Below are 17,195 nucleotides of genomic sequence, written 5' to 3'. Positions count from 1 at the left end.
AAACCCTAAGTAAGCCTGTCCTTTGCTTTGGAGGAAAATGCCATGCCTTTTTTTTTAAATTCCAGTATAGTTAACATACAGTGTTAGTTTCAGGTATACAATATAGTGATTCAATACTTCCATATATCACCCAGCACTCAACATGATAAATGTACTCTTAATCCCCTTCACCTATTTTACCCATTCCCCTATCTACCTCCCCTCTGGTAACCACCAGTTCATTCTCTATATGTGAATCTGTTTCTTTGGTTTGTCTCTTTTTTTCTTTGTTTATTTGTTTTGTTTCTTAAATTCCACACATGAGTGAAATCATATGGTATTTGCCTCTCTCTGGCTGACCTATTTCACTTAGCATTATACTCTAGATCCTATGTTGTTGCAAATGACAAGATTTCATTCTTTTTTATTGCTGAGTAATATTCCATTATACACACACACACACACACACCCCACCTCTTCTTTATCCATTCATCTATCATTGGACACTTGGGTTGCATCCATATTTTGGCTATTGTAAATAACGCTGCATTGAACATAGTGGTGTATATATCTTTTTAAATTAGTGTTTTTGTATTTTTAAGTAAATACCCAGTAGTGGAATTACTGGATCATATGGTAATTCTATTTTTAATTTTTTAAGGAATCTCCATACTGTCTTCCACAGTGTCTGTACCAGTTTGCATTCCCACAAATAGTGCACAAAGGGTTCCTTTTTCTCCATATCCTCATCAAAACATGTTGTTTCTTGTGTTTTTGATTTAGCCATTCTGACAGGTGTGCAGTGTGCCTTTTCTGTTTTTAAAGGTTTTATTTGTTTGTTTATTTATTTATTTATTTATTTAGAGAGAGGGAGTGTTGTAGAGTGGGAGGTGGCAGAGGGAGAGGGAGAGAGAGAATCCTAAGCAAGCTCCACACCCAGCACGGAGCCCAACACAGGGCTTGATGCAGAGCTCAATCTCATGACCCCAAGATCTTGACCTGAGCTGAAATCAAGAGTTGGCTGCTTAACCAGCTGAGCCACCCAGGCACCCCTTTTCTGTTTTTAAAGATTCTTAACTATACAGACATCCTTCAGGACAGTCCAGGACAGTGTCTCTCTTGTAGAAAGTACAAAAAATGTCAGAGACACATGGACAATTATCTCTCAACTCTTCTTTGAACATTCTTTTCTTCCCCAATAAAACAAGAGTGTTCTTCCACTTGTGATAGTCAATGATTTTTTAGAAAGAGATGATTTGTATGGGCTTAAGAATCTGGGGAAGGATCTATAGGAAGTTGGCAACGAGAGATGCTGAGCATTCGACAGTTTTTAAAAAAGATGGAATTGAAGAATGAATGTATATAAAGCATTATACAACTAGAAAACTTTTATCATCCGTATGACAAATTCACAGTAACACTTACCTTATTATAGGCATGTCCTGCAGACGGCATCTCTGGTTAACATTTCCTTAATAGAATACCTCTTGGGTTTTAGTTAACCAAATTCCAACCACATATACAATGGGCATATCTACCAGCACAATGTTTTCAGCCAAAGTTTATATAAGAAAATTTTATATATGTATTTCCAAATCTCAATATAATTCTTTAACAAAATTTCAAGTGGGCTAAATCTCAGGTTACATTCCAAACACAGTAGATAAAGATCAGTTCAGTCTAACCCTGATTTGAGAGAAAAGTTTTCAAGATATTTAGTAAGGCACAATATCACAAATATTTCCAAGTGTCCTTTTATCTATTTTTACATTGCTCTGAGGAGAGGGCAGTATTTTGATTATATCTTCACCACATGACTTAATTCACTTCTTTAAATATATAGTATCACCAGCCTAGATTTGAAAAATCATGTCATCTAAACTTTAAGTACCAGTGTGTCAGAGGGAGGCTAAGTATAACCATAGCATATTTACATAATTATTTGGCCAAAGGGAAAGTACAAAGAAGAATGCACAATGTAAGTTGGCAAGAGAACTGAAAACTACAACCAAAGGTATGATAAAAATTGGAAGAGTGATATTTTATGACAAGAATGCCCCCAGAGAAATGACAGTTGGCCCTGAATGAACTGGGCTCAAAGCCTACCTTGCTTTTAGATATTTCAATTAGGTGATCCAATACATACCTTTATTTTTTGAGCCAAAGTATGCTGGGATCTTTCTTACCTACAGCTACAAATGTCCTATCTTATACCATGGGATTCTCCAACTGGAAGAACAGATTCTGGTCCTCACAGTTCCTTTCCAAAGGAGGAGGTCAAACTAAAATAGGAATTGGCACAAGCACTGTCACTGTGAACTGTTCTAACCCATCTTTATTACTTTAACCAGGGCAGAAAATCAAGACCCATGGGGTTGTACATCATAAATTCATTTAAACTGATAGAAAAGTGTTTCCACCAAAAATGCTAAATGGGTATTTAGTCAAGGCAGTCTATCTTTGAAAGAGCAAAAAGAATTTAACAAATATTAATTTTTAAAAAGTGACAATGTCCATTCATCTCATCTATTTATTCAAAAAGTAATAACCCTGCTTAGCAATGTTGTAGTATTCTTTGTTCATATGGCAAATTTTGTCAGTGGTCTCATATGACAACTTCTTTTCCAGATTAGGGAACTAGCCAAATACAGTTTGTTTCACAATAGAAACATGTGGCTAGGGAGGGGTGGTGATAAGATGGAAGACAGATTAGTGGTCTTGATATACACAAATACATGAAAAGTCCGGGTCTTGCCTTCAGTCAAAGGGAATTTCTTCAAAAGAGCATCATTTTTTTTCACTCAAAAAATATTAACAAAAATCCTATCGGATGTTAAAGTCATCCCAACTCCAGTCCTGACTGAGGTCAGAATCTTTTTTTTTTTTTTTTTAAAGATTTTATTTATTTGACAGAGAGAAACACAGCGAAAGAGGGAACACAAGCAGGGGGAGTGGGAGAGGGAGAAGCAGGCTTCCTGCAGAGCAGGGAGCCCGATGCAGGGCTCGATCCCAGGACCCTGGGATCATGACCTGAGCCGAAGGCAGACGCTTAACGACTGAGCCACCCAGGCGCCCCAAGGTCAGAATTTTTAAGGACAAAAGAAGGAGGACCCAGTAGAGTCTGTTCTCACAAGTGCCCCCTAGGGACAGGGCAATGCATAGTTCAGTGGACCAGTGCCAACTGACCATGGCAAGGAAAGTAACAGAATTTGAAAGATATTAGAAAATTGTACAGTAATTTGACAAATCACTCATATGTCTGTCAAAACTAATAAAAAAAATTAGGTCTGCATTTTGATTATCTGTTTTATCCATTTAATTTTTAGATTTATTTGTAGTCTATTTTTCAAAAATTGATGAAACCTATTCATTTTCCTTCACTCCGATAGTTAGGAAGTACTGTTCTAAACATTATCTGAACCTCTAGACTGGTTGTATCATGCCATCAGAGACCTGGAGGAATTTGTGTGCAGCAAAATGTGTGGGAGAACAAGGTGCACAACCCAAATCCTACATGAACAGTATTGAAACATGTCATCACAAACTTGCTGGTAGTGATACATATTTAGTTACTCTTCCAGAAACCAGGGTTAAAATGGGCAAAAAGAAGACCCACAGAGTCTCCTCCCCCAACCACTTCCTCCTCCTCGGAGTTTCTCTATGAGACAGAAGCACACAAGAGAGGTAATTACAGACTAAATTTATTTATTTTTTATTTTGCCATTTGAAACCTAAATTATGGAAGACACAGAGGAGTTTTAAATGAGGCTGAGAAGAAGGGAAGGTCATAATGAGGTGGTCATGTTTAGAGGTATAGGAGAATGTTTCTTGCAGGGGTATTCTTTACACTTGGTCCCATGTCCATGATGAGTTGCGTGCAAAACTCAGGTTCCTCACGTCTCCCCAGAACTAGTCCTTGAACTTGCAGACATAGGGTAGGCTCATAAAACAGTTGTAATCTTTCCATCTCAGATATCCTAGAGAGACAAAGGAGCTCAGGTAGATGTGGCTGGTGGAGCTCTTGAACCCACGTGAGAGGCATCCCAGATCCTGCCCTAGGATCCAAAGCCTCTCCCTCATCCTCATCAGTGTCCTGCTCCAGAGGAGGGAGACTCAAAGAAAAGAGAGATGACAGGGGATGGGGGAAGACAAACCAACACTACATTTCCTACCTCAGGAGGATTCTCTAAAGGTCATGCCAAGAAATGGAGAAAAAGAGGATGGAAAAGTCTGGGCAGAAAGTAGCTCCTCTCTTACTTACCTGTGCTTCTTGACAGACTCCCACAATAGCCAGGGTTTGCGATGGTGGAGGGGTCTCTCTCCCAGGCAAAGTAATTCAGCACATCATTGCTACTCCACTCCCATCCACCTGCATTGGGCTCATAGCCCTATAGAAGATGGAGTGTGGTGAGGTTGAATAGCCATGAGAGTTCTCCTTGCATGAACCCCTCCCCAGCATCACCAAATTTGCTCTGCTCATCTAGATGCTCCCCTGGAGCCAGAGCTCTCCTCTGGGAAACTCTTCCCAGCTCCTTCCTCTTATTGGCAGATTCCAAACCAGTAATCACAAAGACCTACAGAACCACCCAGAGTAACATGTTACTGACTCAACAGCAACTAGTGGTGCATTTGTAATTACCCCCTGAACCTCAAAGACAGTGTCTGTTCTATAGAGCAAAAATGGATCCTATCTTCACTTAGGATTCCCTCCGCACAATATGTGCAGACTCTGTGAAGCTCAGAGAACTGAATTACAAGGCCTCATGTGCAAATTGTGTACAAGCATGACAGGAGGCAGATTAACTTCAGCTGGAGACAAGGGACTTCCACAAAACTCAGCTGGTGAGCCGCTACAGAGCCCTCCCTTTCCCCCTCATGTCCTCCTGGATCTCTGAGCTCCAGGGCTCTTTAAGGCATTTACTGGGCAGGTACAGGGGACAGGGAGTGGGCTTGGGGGGGGGCAATAGCATCTTGAGAGGTTATGAAGAGAAGATGAGTTCATACCTCTGTGGGGTCATGGAGCCCAATCCAGATATTTGAGTAGGTGTTCGCACTGTTCTTGACTAGGGAGGCCACAAAGTTTGCCTCAGACCCAGTGAGCACAGACACAAGGTGTCCCGAGGACCTCTTCTGGCAGGCCATCTGTGTGGGGAAAGGAGAGACTCGGGGGAGGCTGAGACATCATTGGGGGGAGGGTAGGCAGAGGTAGGGGAGAAGGGGTATATATGCAAAAGATGTGGGTGCTCAGTCTTGCCCCCAAGAAATTCTGGAGAATGGAACTGACCCCCCTCAGGTCTCTTACGTACTTTCCCTTAAAACCCCTAACTGAAATCCAAGTACTCACATCTGCATCCATCCAGGATTTTGGTGTCATAAACAAGGCATAGCAGTGGGAGGCATAAGCCTTGGAGCCTTTGGGACAGCTGATCCGTGGAGCGGGCACATCCTTCTGGGAGTCTTCACCTAGGGTGGGAGGAAATAAAAGAGAAGGAAGAAGTAAATAGGAGAGTGGGGATCAGGGTAGGGAGGTGACCTAGGGGAATATGTATGAAGCCAGTGCTTGGGAAATGATGCCAAAATCCTGACTGCCTCTCTCCATTGCCAACACTTTCAAGATTTCTTGATCTTGAACCAACCCCACTAAATGGGGAACCTTCTCTTTTCTTTTCATCCTTCCCTTTCAAAGTCCAACCCTTCCCCACTCTAGGTTGACCATTCTTGCACTGGGTCCTCATTTTCCTTCCCTGTATCTCATTACTGACCCTTCACGCTTTTCCTCTTTCACCTACCAACACAAATTAGAGTGCTGGGACAAAATGGAAATGACCTCCTTGCAGTGCTAGTGGACCACGGTGATGCTGGCCACCCCTAGTTACCCTGAAGGAAGGAGTAATGATGGACAAGTTATAGGCAGTTTCTTTGTGTGAGGATATGTGTCACCACTTTACCACGGGGGCCTTCCTCTTCTTCTTGGCCCTGAGCATTCACAAGGACCCAGTGCTAGGAACAGCGAAAGCTCACCTTGGACCCGAGCCAGGAGCATCAGGCAGGAAAGCAGCATCCAGGACAGGCTGGGGAGGGCCATGGGAGGCAGCATCGTGTCTATGATCTGAGGAAGCAATCAGAGATCACTAAGGAAAGCATGATTGGAGAGAGGGCATGCAGAGATGCCACTCCTCTTCCTTGTCTTTCCATTGTTTAGTCCCCTAGGAACAAATTGATCTCAGTGACATCTATCCCCTTGTATAGCTCTGGGAAGAACTGGAAATCTGTGGCCCTCCTACCCCCTGAGAACTGACAAGCTTGCCTGTGCTGAGACCAGAGCTCCTGTGTTTCTGACAGGGATCCTCCTGTACCTTCCCCCAAGTATGTACAGTATAATTCCTGTCATGGGTCTCATCTTCTCTCAGCTTCTACTCACCTGTCTTGCAGGGATTTGCAATGGTTTGTCAGGTCAGAGAAGACTGGGCTTTTATAAGAAAATTTGAAGGAGGGGCACTGAAATGAATTACAGGATTGTGGAGGGGACAGGGGTCATGGGAGGTGCTTGGCATTGGTTCAAGGAGATTACCACCACAGGGAGGAGTCTCTTCCCATCAAAGGCTGGGAATTGCCACAAATATTTCCTCTTTCCTGTTTGCAGGTCAGAACTTTCCCAAGGAACAGGTGAAGTTTGTTCTTTCCCTGCCTCTTCTGTGTTAGGGGCTGTTGGCACAAATTGTAGTATTAAAAAAGGGGAACATCTAATGGAGTAATTCTTCTGGTTGATATCTCAAGAACTCCCTTCTGTAGGCATACATATGTACTTCTTCCTGTCTTGTGCAGTTAAATTAAATAATTTGGGGTGATAAGTGGAGGCAAGTATGGCAATTACAAGTATCACAGGTCTCATAGGTGAGAGCATAGAAGGAACTAAAGCCAAGAGTGGAGATGATATTTCAGGGTTGCCTCTTAAACATGGTGGTTAATTTTAAAGAAAACTCAGAATCATCTGATGATTCAATAGTTGAGCCAAGATATTATGGAAAATCAGATGCTTAAACTTGCCTTGCTAGTCTCCTGAGAGATGGAGCTTACCTAATGGATAATTACAATGGGATAAAATGAGAGGCAATGGAAATTAGAGCATAAGGAGGATTAGAGTTAAATGATGCAGAGCCAAAGGAAAAAAAAAATGAGGGTTAAAGAAGGGTCAGAACAGGAATTGGATGAAATTGTAGATATCGTCCTATATTGCATTTAAGTTAGAGGTGCGACGTCAAGATGTTCACTACCCTGGGCTGCTAACAACCTCCCTTGCAAAGACTATCATTTGGCTCTAGATGAAAAGACATTTATTTCTGTTACATTCTTACTGGGAGAGGGTCCAGTTTCATGTATGGATACTGAGAAAAGTTCCTAGGTCAGATTTACTTCTGAGTTGGCAATTTTGGCAATAACAAGAAACATGTGGCTCATACTATGTGTTTCAGGTTTGGTTTGGCCAGTCCTGGACAAAGTTATGCTGGGATTTTCTACATACCCTGACTCTCACAATAGGTTTTTAGACCAGCCTGTGTGTAAACATCTATGGTAGGGATTTGTGATGAGATCATGCAGTTAAGCTCATAATTGATTCATGTCCTCAGAATCCAATGTCAGTAGAACCCAAAAATAATCTAATAAGAAATATAGCTAACAGATTCTTTTGTTAAAAAGGGAAAAGAAAGTATTATGTCACAAAATATATGCAAAAATACGTAAATCCAAAGCCATAACTATAGTGAGAACTCAGTAGAAATTAAAGTTTAAAAGAACTGGAGGAGATTATGCTAAGTGAAATAAGTCAAACAGAGAAAGACAATTATCATATGGTTTCACTTATTTGTGGAACATAAGGAATAGCATGGAGGACATAGGAGAAGGAAGGGAAAAATGAAGTGGGGGGAGTCAGAGGGGGAGATGAACCATGAGAGACTATGGACTCCGGGAAACAAACTGAGAGTTTCAGAGGGGAGGGGAGTGGGTGGATGGGTGAGCCCGGTGATGGGTATTAAGGAGGGCACTTATTGCATGGAGCACTGGGTGTTATACACAAACACTGAATCATGGAACACTACATCAAAAACTAATGATGTAAAAGCCAAGATGTCCATCGACAGATGAATGGATAAAGATGTGGTGTATGCACACACACACACACACACACACACTGGAATATTATGCAGCCATCAAAAGGAATGAAATCTTGCCATTTGCAATGACGTGGATGGAACTGGAGGGTATTATGCTGAGTAAAATAAGTCAATCAGAGAAAGACATGTATCATATGACCTCACTGATATGAGGAATTCTTAATCTCAGGAAACAAACTGAGGGTTGCTGGAGTGGGGGGGGGATGGGAGGGATGGGGTGGCTGGGTGATAGACATTGGGGAGGGTATGTGCTATGATGAGAGCTATGAATTGTGTAAGACTGTTGAATCACAGACCTGTACCTCTGAAACAAATAATACATTATATGTTTAAAAAAAAAAAAAAAGAAAAAGATAGAAGGAAGAAAGAATGAAGGGGGGGAAATTGGAGGAGGAGAGGAACCATGAAAGACTATGGACTCTGAGAAACAAACTGAGGGTTCTAGAGGGGAGGGGGGTGGGGGGATGGGTTAGCCTGCTGATGGGTATTAAAGAGGGCATGCACTGCATGGAGCACTGGGTATTATATGCAAACAATGAATCATGGAACATTACATCAAAAACAAAGGATGTAATGTATGGTGATTAACATAGCATAATAAAAAAAAACTAATGATGTACTGTATGGTGGCTAACATAATAATAAAAAAAAAGAACAAAGGAAGCTCAAAACAAAAAAGAAAGAAAAAGAAGAACAACAACAAAAAACAAAATATGTGTTATTGGCTTGGAAATGGGCTGAGGATGGAGTAAAGTATTATTGGAGGTCAGAAAAATGGACACCTACATTGTGCAGTGTGGAAACATTTGGAAAACTGTCATTTGCTGTAATTTGGAGGACAGCTAATATATCTAATGAATTTGAAAATTTTGAAAAAATAAAAGTATAAAAAATAATGTATCACGCAAATATGATAATTAAGATGATTGAGAAATAATCTTGCTACATTAAAAGAATTATTTGAGAAATGAGTAATGGCAATTACAAATCTAGAATGGAGTATGTTCTCAAATTCTTGAAAACTCAGTGAAATGGAGCAAAGAATCCATTTTAGATTAATATAACCTAAAGAGATATAGTAACCTAATCAAGTGAGTAAATTTTAATTGGGTCTTGATTAATAAAGTAAGTTATTTCAGGGACAACTGTGAAATATGAATATGGGCTGATATTTGATAATCCCAGAATTTTAATTTTTTTCTTGTGATAATGTTATTATAGTTAGTGAATTTCCTTATACTTCTGATACTTATAGTGAAGTATTTAGAGGTGAAATGTCATGATATATACAACTTATTTTCAAATTATTCAAGAAAATGTCTGTGTGTGGAGGGAGGAGAGGTCAACAGGAAATAAAGCAAATATATTACAATCTGGTAACAATTACTGAATCTAAGTGTAAGATGTAAGAACATTATACTATTCTTCCAATTTTTATATGTTTAAAATTTTCCAGATAGAAAGTTATAGTTTAACTTACATGTTCACTATCAATAATAACATATATGTATTTTCTCATCATTACCATAAAATAGAAATATCATAATATAGAACAATATTCATGTTCAATCATATATAAAAATACATATTAAAAATAAATTTTACAAACTCAAATAAAATATTAAAGTATTATAAATAAATATTTAACACTTAGATATGTAAACAGTTAACAAGGAAAAACAATGCGGTAATTGATTTTCTCTGTCCAACCAGAAAAAAATTATATCTTCAGAGTTAAAAAGAGTGATCATCAGACTCCACCTTTCAAAGCAGAGCTTAAATAGTTTTGAAGATGGAAAACCTCTGAGTCCTTCATTTATCTGTAAGAGGTGGACTTATAATGGCCTGGGGCGCCTGGGTGGCTCAGTCGTTAAGCCTCTGCCTTCGGCTCAGGTCATGATCCCAGGGTCCTGGGATCGAGCCCCGCATCGGGCTCCCTGCTTGGCGGGAAGCCTGCTTCTCCCTCTCCCCCTCCCCCTGCTTGTGTTCCCTCTCTTGCTGTGTCTCTCTCTGTCAAATAAATAAAATCTTTAAAAAAAAAAAAAAAAAAAAAGAGGTGGACTTATAGGCACTCCAAAATTTCTCTTCTCCTTTTCAAGCTGTACTTGATTTCCTGTCCTTCTGAATCTTCCCCATTGCTAGGTAGAAGGCATTTAAACTCAGATCTTCCTATTAGAAGTTATTAAAACTCAGTTTTGTTTCTATTTTAATTGAAATAATGTTATACTTATAATAAACCTTAAGGTTATAATATCCTTAACTGCAATGTAAGACTTTTGTTTTATATGACAGGTCACTAAATTCAGTAAAATTTAGTTGTTATTGTTTTATTTGTAATTGTTCTTCCTAACTATCCCCATTAACCGGGCCTGAGAAATTTACTTAAAAAGCTGGTTTTAGGTTATTTACAGACCACTTCTTGGTGGTGAGAAAGAAATCCTTACTTTTGGAGTAACCAAGATTGAGCTCTAAGAAGTTTTCTTTGCCAAAAGATATGATGTCCAACTTGTACTTTTCATACCTATCAACTTCCAAGTCCAACAGTATTTGCAGATAAGCCTTAGTATAGTTATTCTTGGAATTAATACAAGGGGGAAATAATCACTTTGTGGGAATCTAGGCTATTTCTTCCAAGGATGGTGAAATGTGAAGAGTTCCTGGAAGATGACTCAGGAGAACTCATATCAAAAATAACCTTGAAACATATTTTATTGGAGATTTATCATTAAAGCACAGCCTATTGGGATATATTAACCAAATACCCAGGCTGCTACTTTGGTCCTTTCACCTTATCCTAAGACTGTCAGAACAAATGGGAAAGGAATAAAATGAGACCCCATACACTTTGTGAAACAAGGCAGGCTGGACAAACCTCAAAGTCCCTGAGGCCAAGGAGGGAAGTTGTCAGAGACTTGGAGAGTTGATAGCTGCTGACACTTGGTTAATCATATGTAAGTAATGAACAGTAACTATTTTATCACTGTGCAGTTATTGGGGCAATAAAGTTTTTATCAGGAAACTCAATTTTTATTTGGTTTCAGTGCCTCACATTGGTCTTAGAACAGTTCCTGTTGCTTATCATGTTAGTTCTTCTAATATATTTATTGTGTATTTTATAAAGGCTATTGTTCATTATTTATTTTCTTTTAGGATAAACTAGTCATAATACAAAAGTTATCTTCATTTGGGAAAAAATTAAGATTATGTTTCTAACTGATTATCATCAGTTATAATTGGTTTGTTGATGGCAACTCTGCAGATCTGAAATGCATTTCCAGAGTACATATTTCTTTTAGAAACAAATAAAAATAAAAATCAGAAATGCTTTCATAGCTATGTTTTCTTTTTATTATGAATTATTTTTATGAAACAGAAAACAGTAAACATCTACGTATTCACCATCTAGAATGAACAGCGATGATATCTTGCCATCTTCACATCTTTATTTTTTTTTAAGAAATAAAAAAGCAGACAGAAAAAGCAATGAAGAAATAGCATAGCAGTTACTTTTTACTTCTTATGTAATTCTCACTTCTTCTTACTTCTCCATTAGGAATTTTCTAATCCTTCCAATTTACATTTTTGAGCATTTATTGTGTATAGATATGTCAACCCTATATGGTATTATTTCATCTTTCTAGATTAACATTCATGTGCCAAATTTTTATAACATTCTAGAATTTTTTTTGTTCATTTGGCCTTAGGTTTTAAAATTTACTTTGAGATAGTTCTAATTCTTTGATTTTAACTGCATTGTAGTATTTACTCATCTAAATATTTCAAAACTATGCATCCTTTCCTATATTGGTGGAAATTTACGACATTAAGTTGATTTTAAGATGTGTAATTTGTCATATTTTAAAATCTCTAAAATCTGGGGGCACCTGGGTGACTCAGTCGGTTAAGCGTCAGCCTTCAGCTCAGGTCAAGATCCCAGGGTTCCCTGCTCAGTGGGGAGCCTGCTAGCCTGCTTCTCCCTCTCCCTCCACCCCCTCCCTCCCTCTGCTCGTTCTCCCTCTCTCTCTCAAAATAAATAAATAAAATCTTTATAATAATAAATAAATAGGGGTGCCTGGGTGGCTTAGTCAGTTGAGTTGAGCGTCTGCCTTCCCCTCAGGTCATGATCGCTGGGTTCTGGGATCAAGCTCAGCATGGGGCTCCTTGCTCAGCGGGGAGTCTGCTTGTCCCTCTTCCTGTACCCCCCCACTTGTGTTCTCTCTCTCTCTCTCAAATAAATAAATAAAATCTTTTAAATAGATAAATAAATATAAATAAATAAATAAATAAATAAATAAATAAAATCTCTAAAATCTGAATACAGTCCTAATAATGACAAAAATGGTCTTCATCTTTGCTGTGTAGGACAAGGATCAGCAAACTTTCGTAAAGGGCCAGATAGTAAATAGTTTGGGCTCTGTGGGCCATACTGTCTCTCAATTCTGCCATTGTAGCATGAAAGCAGCCAAAAACAATATGCAAATGATAAACACATTTGTATTCTAGTTGAACATTAATTATGAGCACTGAACTCTGAATTTCATATCATTTTTATGTGTCACAAAATATTCTTTCTTACTGAAATATAATTAACATAAAATGTTATTAGTTTCAGGTGTACAACATATTTATTCAACAATTCTATACATTACTCATTGCTCGCCATGATAAGTGTAGTTACCATCTGTCCACCATACAACATTTTTACAATATCAAAATATTCTTCTTTTGATTATTTTCTAACCATTTAAAAATGTAAAAAAAATTCTTAGTTTATCGGCCGTATAAAAACAGGCAGTGAACCAGATTTTGGACCACTGAGTATAATTTGCTGACAACTGGTAGATACAAAATTAGAAAGAAATTATTCAAACAATAACATAATTAATTATTTAATTATAATATGGTAAGAGCACTGAAGAGTAAGTATAGGATTTTGAGAGCATAAAACAGGAGTGGTGTGACCTGATCTTAGCAGACAGTTAACAAGTTGGTCTGATTCCAAAGGGCATTGATTTTCATAATTTTTGTTCCAATTGGAACTAAGAAACAGATGTTTAGTAGTAAACCCAGACTAACCAAAGGAGCTCAAAAAAGCACATTCATTTCAAATGTGATTTTTTTCAAATAGTTGTAGCAAGTTAAGATGAGTTAAAGCATCATTTATTGAAAAAAGCTGTATAAGAAGAAAGAAGTTCAGTCTCAGACACTCTTCTCCAAAGTAACTTATTGCCTGTTCAAAAAAATATAAATTCCAACTGAATGTTGTGTTTAAGAAACTAGACTATACAGGTCCAGGTTCTCCATCCAAAATCTACTTTCAGGTCAGAGATCCACAGTCAGCATCCATGACCAAGGTGAAGTCTAGGTCCAGGTGCAAAGGCTGGTCCAAAGTTCATATCTATACAAGGATAAAGACCATGTCCAAGGTTGCATTCCTAGGTATATTTCCACTCTGGATCTTGTCCAGATTCAAGATCCAGGTCTAATACCAGGTCTAAGATATAGGTCAAATTCATTTCTGATTTACGGATTCGATGTCCAGGTCAAGGTAAAGTTCCAAGATCATGGTAAATTTCTAAAGTCCAATTTCGCATCTATGTTTAGAATTGAAGTCCAAGTTCTATGTCCAGGTCCAGACTAAGTCCCAAGTCTAAGATTAGATGTCTAGGTCAATGTCAGGGGAAAACACCCAAGTTCATGACCATGGAACATAATTAAGGTCAGATTCAGTGTTCTAGACAAATTCAGATCCAAGTTTTGGGTCTTATATCCCATTCCAATGTCCAAGTATAGATGATATGTTCAGATTAAGCTCCAATATGTGAGATCCAGGTCTTGGTCTAACATCTAAATTTGAAATTATGAAAAGTGCAGGTAAAAGGTCCAATGTCCAATTCCATTGTCCATATTCAGTACAGATTTATGGTCCATGCCTATAGTCCAGATCCAATGTACATATCCTAGGTCAGTCCCATGTTCATGACTGGAGTCTTGGTCCAAGGTCCAGGGCCACATGCACATTTAATGTCGATCTCAAATTCCAGACATTCCAGGTTCCAAGATTTTCCTCCCTCTCCTCCCCCATAGTATCTTCTTCTTTTTTTAATATCCGTCAATTCCCCCTTTTTCTCCTTCCACTCAAATCTAAAATTTGCTGATCCTTCAGAATTTTTCCTCCTTCTCTTCTATTCTTTTATTCCTCTCTTCTGACACCTATTAATTCTCCCCCAATATTTTCTTCCATTCTTTTCCTTCTCCTGTCTTATGACACTTGCTGATTCTCTAATATTTTCAAAAGCTTTATAAGAACAAGAAAGCTCAGAAATATACATTCCTCTCAATTTCACTTTCCTGTTATGGGTGCTTTTTGTCTCTCTATGCTAACTACTTAGGAAAAGATTAAAAATTATGCCTGGAACAAAAGATCTTATCTGAGCAAGGTCCCTGCATTCTGACAAAGACTCATCCTTTAAGTGAAGAGCACGGTGATAGTTACATGCCTATGATGTAAACAAATACCATCTATGTTCAGGACTTTAATACTTAATGAAGCCTCATATGTTGGTCCTATGCATAATTAGTGAACATATTTCCCTTGCTATTCTCATCCATCTTGCTATAGGGTTTATGAATATGCACCTCACAAAACCTTAATATATCAATGCATGTAGTATATGAAGGCCTTTACTGGAATGTAGCCAACTTTTGTATGTTGTATTTGATAAAGTATATGCTCAGAATTAGAACTTGGATTCCTAATTCATATATATAAGCAATCTACAGAAAGCAATTCTTAGTATGATAAAAACCAATAAATTATAGAAGGGTATATTAATAACATTTTACATAAAAGTAAAACACTTCTGTAATGAAAAATGTCTGATAAAGTAAGCAGTCAAAAGACAAATCTGGGAACAACCGTTTTTAACTTATACCAAAAATGTACACAATATGTAATGATTTTCTATAAATCAATTTAAAAATATCAATAATTCAATAAAAATTGTAGGGAATATAAACAAATATTTCACAGTAAAGGAATTACAATATTCTTCATACTACAGTATGATCAATCTATTAAAAGTATGCTCACATAATAAAATAATTGCAAATTAAAACTGCACTGAATCATATAGGAACTCTGTGCGTTCTGCTCAGTTTTTCTGTAAAATTAAAACTTCTCAAAAAGTAAAGTCCCTTAATTAAAGTAAAACTGTACTGAATCTATCATAGTGGCAAAGATCTGCAAGTTTGATTATAAACTGTATGAGCAGGACTGTGAGGAAGCAGAATCTTCACACATGAAGTGAGAGAAGATAAATTAACGTGATGCCTCCCTTTCGGGCAATTTGGCCATATATATCAAAAATAAGAAAATGCATATATCCTTTGATCCCAAAGTTTTACTTCTTGGTATTTATTATACAAATATATTTACATACAATGCAAAATTAACTATGTTCAAGGTTTCTTGTTACAAGACTAGTAGTAAGAGAAGAATAGAAATAAGCTAAATATATATCAGGAGAGCAGAATAAACTATGATGCTTCTATTCAATGAAAGACCAGTTCACAGTCCCTGAATCAGATGTGTTTCAGAATTCAGAATTTTTGGATTAAAAGGTACTATGGTAATTGTCCATTATATGACACTCCCAGGAGAGACTAGGACAGCACCTCTTTATCCACCACATTAACATTCTGCAGCAATATGTTTGAAAAATCACATTAAATGGTATATAAAGACCATACATTTTGAAGTATCTTCACTTCAGGTCAGCTCAGACAGGGTGAGATTGCATCACCGGATTGGGAAGAATAGTGGTCCCTCAAGGTGTCCATGCCCTAATCCCTGGAACCTATGAGTTCTAGGATTATGGGACATTACATTAGGTTGCATATATTTGGTTACATGACAAAAGGAACTTTACAAATGTAATTAACATTAGGGACATGGAGATGGGGAGATTATCATGTATTTTCTGGGTGAATCCAATATAATTACATGAGACATTAAAAGTAGATGACCATCTCTGGCTGAAAGAAGAGGAAGCCAGAAGAGAAGAGGAAGAGATGTGATAGAAAGGAAAGTCACAGAGAAGGACTATATGCACCGCTGCTGGTTTAAGGTGGAGGGGGCAAAAGGAATACAGATGTCCTTAAGGATTAAGAGAGACCTAAAGCCAACAAAGAAATGAAGAATGAAACTGGACCATTTCCTTACACCACACACAAAAATAGACTCAAAATGGTTGAAAGACCTAAATGTGAGACAGGAGTCCATCAACATCCTAAAGGAGAACACAGGCAGCAACCTTGTCGACCTTAGCCACAGCAACTTCTTCCTAGAAACATCGCCAAAGGCAAGGGAAGCAAGGGCAAAAATGAACTATTGGGACCTCATCAAGATAAAAAGCTTTTGCACAGCAAAAGAAACAGTCAACAAAACCAAAAGACAACTGACAGAATGGGAGAAGATATTTGCAAATGACATATCAGATAAAGGGCTAGTATCCAAAATCTATAAAGAACTTCTTAAACTCAACACCCAAAGAACAAATGATCCAATCAAGAAATGGGCAGAAGACATGAACAGATATTTTTCCAAAGAAGACATCCAAACGGCCAACAGACACATGAAAAAGTGCTCAACATCGCTCGGCATCAGGGAAATCCAAATCAAAACCTCAATGAGATATCACCTCACACCAGTCAGAATGGCTAAAATTAACAAGTCAGGAAATGACAGATGTTGGCAGGGATGCGGAGAAAGGGGAACCCTCCTACACTGTTGGTGGGAATGCAAGCTGGTGCAACCACTCTGGAAAACAGTATGGAGGTTCTTCAAAAAGTTGAAAATAGAGCTACCATATGATCCAGCAATTGCACTACTGGGTATTTACCCCAAAGATACAAATGTAGGGATCCGAAGGGGTACGTGCACCCCGATGTTTATAGCAGCAATGTCCACAATAGCCAAACTGTGGAAAGAGCCAAGATGTCCATCGACAGATGAATGGATAAAGATGTGGTGTATATATA

General features: G+C 38.1%; 1 protein-coding gene across 3 annotated transcripts in view; it reads right to left on the bottom strand.

The window, feature by feature from the left end:
- Nucleotides 1-3,671: 3,671 nt before the first annotated feature.
- Nucleotides 3,672-17,195, bottom strand: part of LOC116636134 (lithostathine-like) — a 20,126-nt gene continuing 6,602 nt past the window's right edge. For 2 of the 3 annotated variants that reach the window (XM_032410585.1, XM_032410586.1), the window contains 5 exons: nucleotides 6,001-6,088; nucleotides 5,324-5,442; nucleotides 4,984-5,121; nucleotides 4,241-4,367; nucleotides 3,672-3,956 (listed from right to left, as the gene is read on the bottom strand). In XM_032410585.1, coding sequence (XP_032266476.1) covers nucleotides 3,889-3,956; nucleotides 4,241-4,367; nucleotides 4,984-5,121; nucleotides 5,324-5,442; nucleotides 6,001-6,076 — 528 coding nt within the window. In that variant the 5' untranslated portion in view covers nucleotides 6,077-6,088 and the 3' untranslated portion in view covers nucleotides 3,672-3,888. The remainder of the gene's footprint in view (nucleotides 3,957-4,240; nucleotides 4,368-4,983; nucleotides 5,122-5,323; nucleotides 5,443-6,000; nucleotides 6,089-17,195) is intronic. The other variant, XM_032410584.1, reaches the window with a different exon arrangement.

Source organism: Phoca vitulina, unplaced genomic scaffold, assembly GCF_004348235.1.
Source record: "Phoca vitulina isolate PV1807 unplaced genomic scaffold, GSC_HSeal_1.0 scaffold12, whole genome shotgun sequence".
Taxonomy (NCBI): domain Eukaryota; kingdom Metazoa; phylum Chordata; class Mammalia; order Carnivora; family Phocidae; genus Phoca; species Phoca vitulina.
The sequence above is the reverse complement of the archived record's forward strand: the minus strand, read 5'-3'. Positions and strand labels throughout refer to the sequence as shown.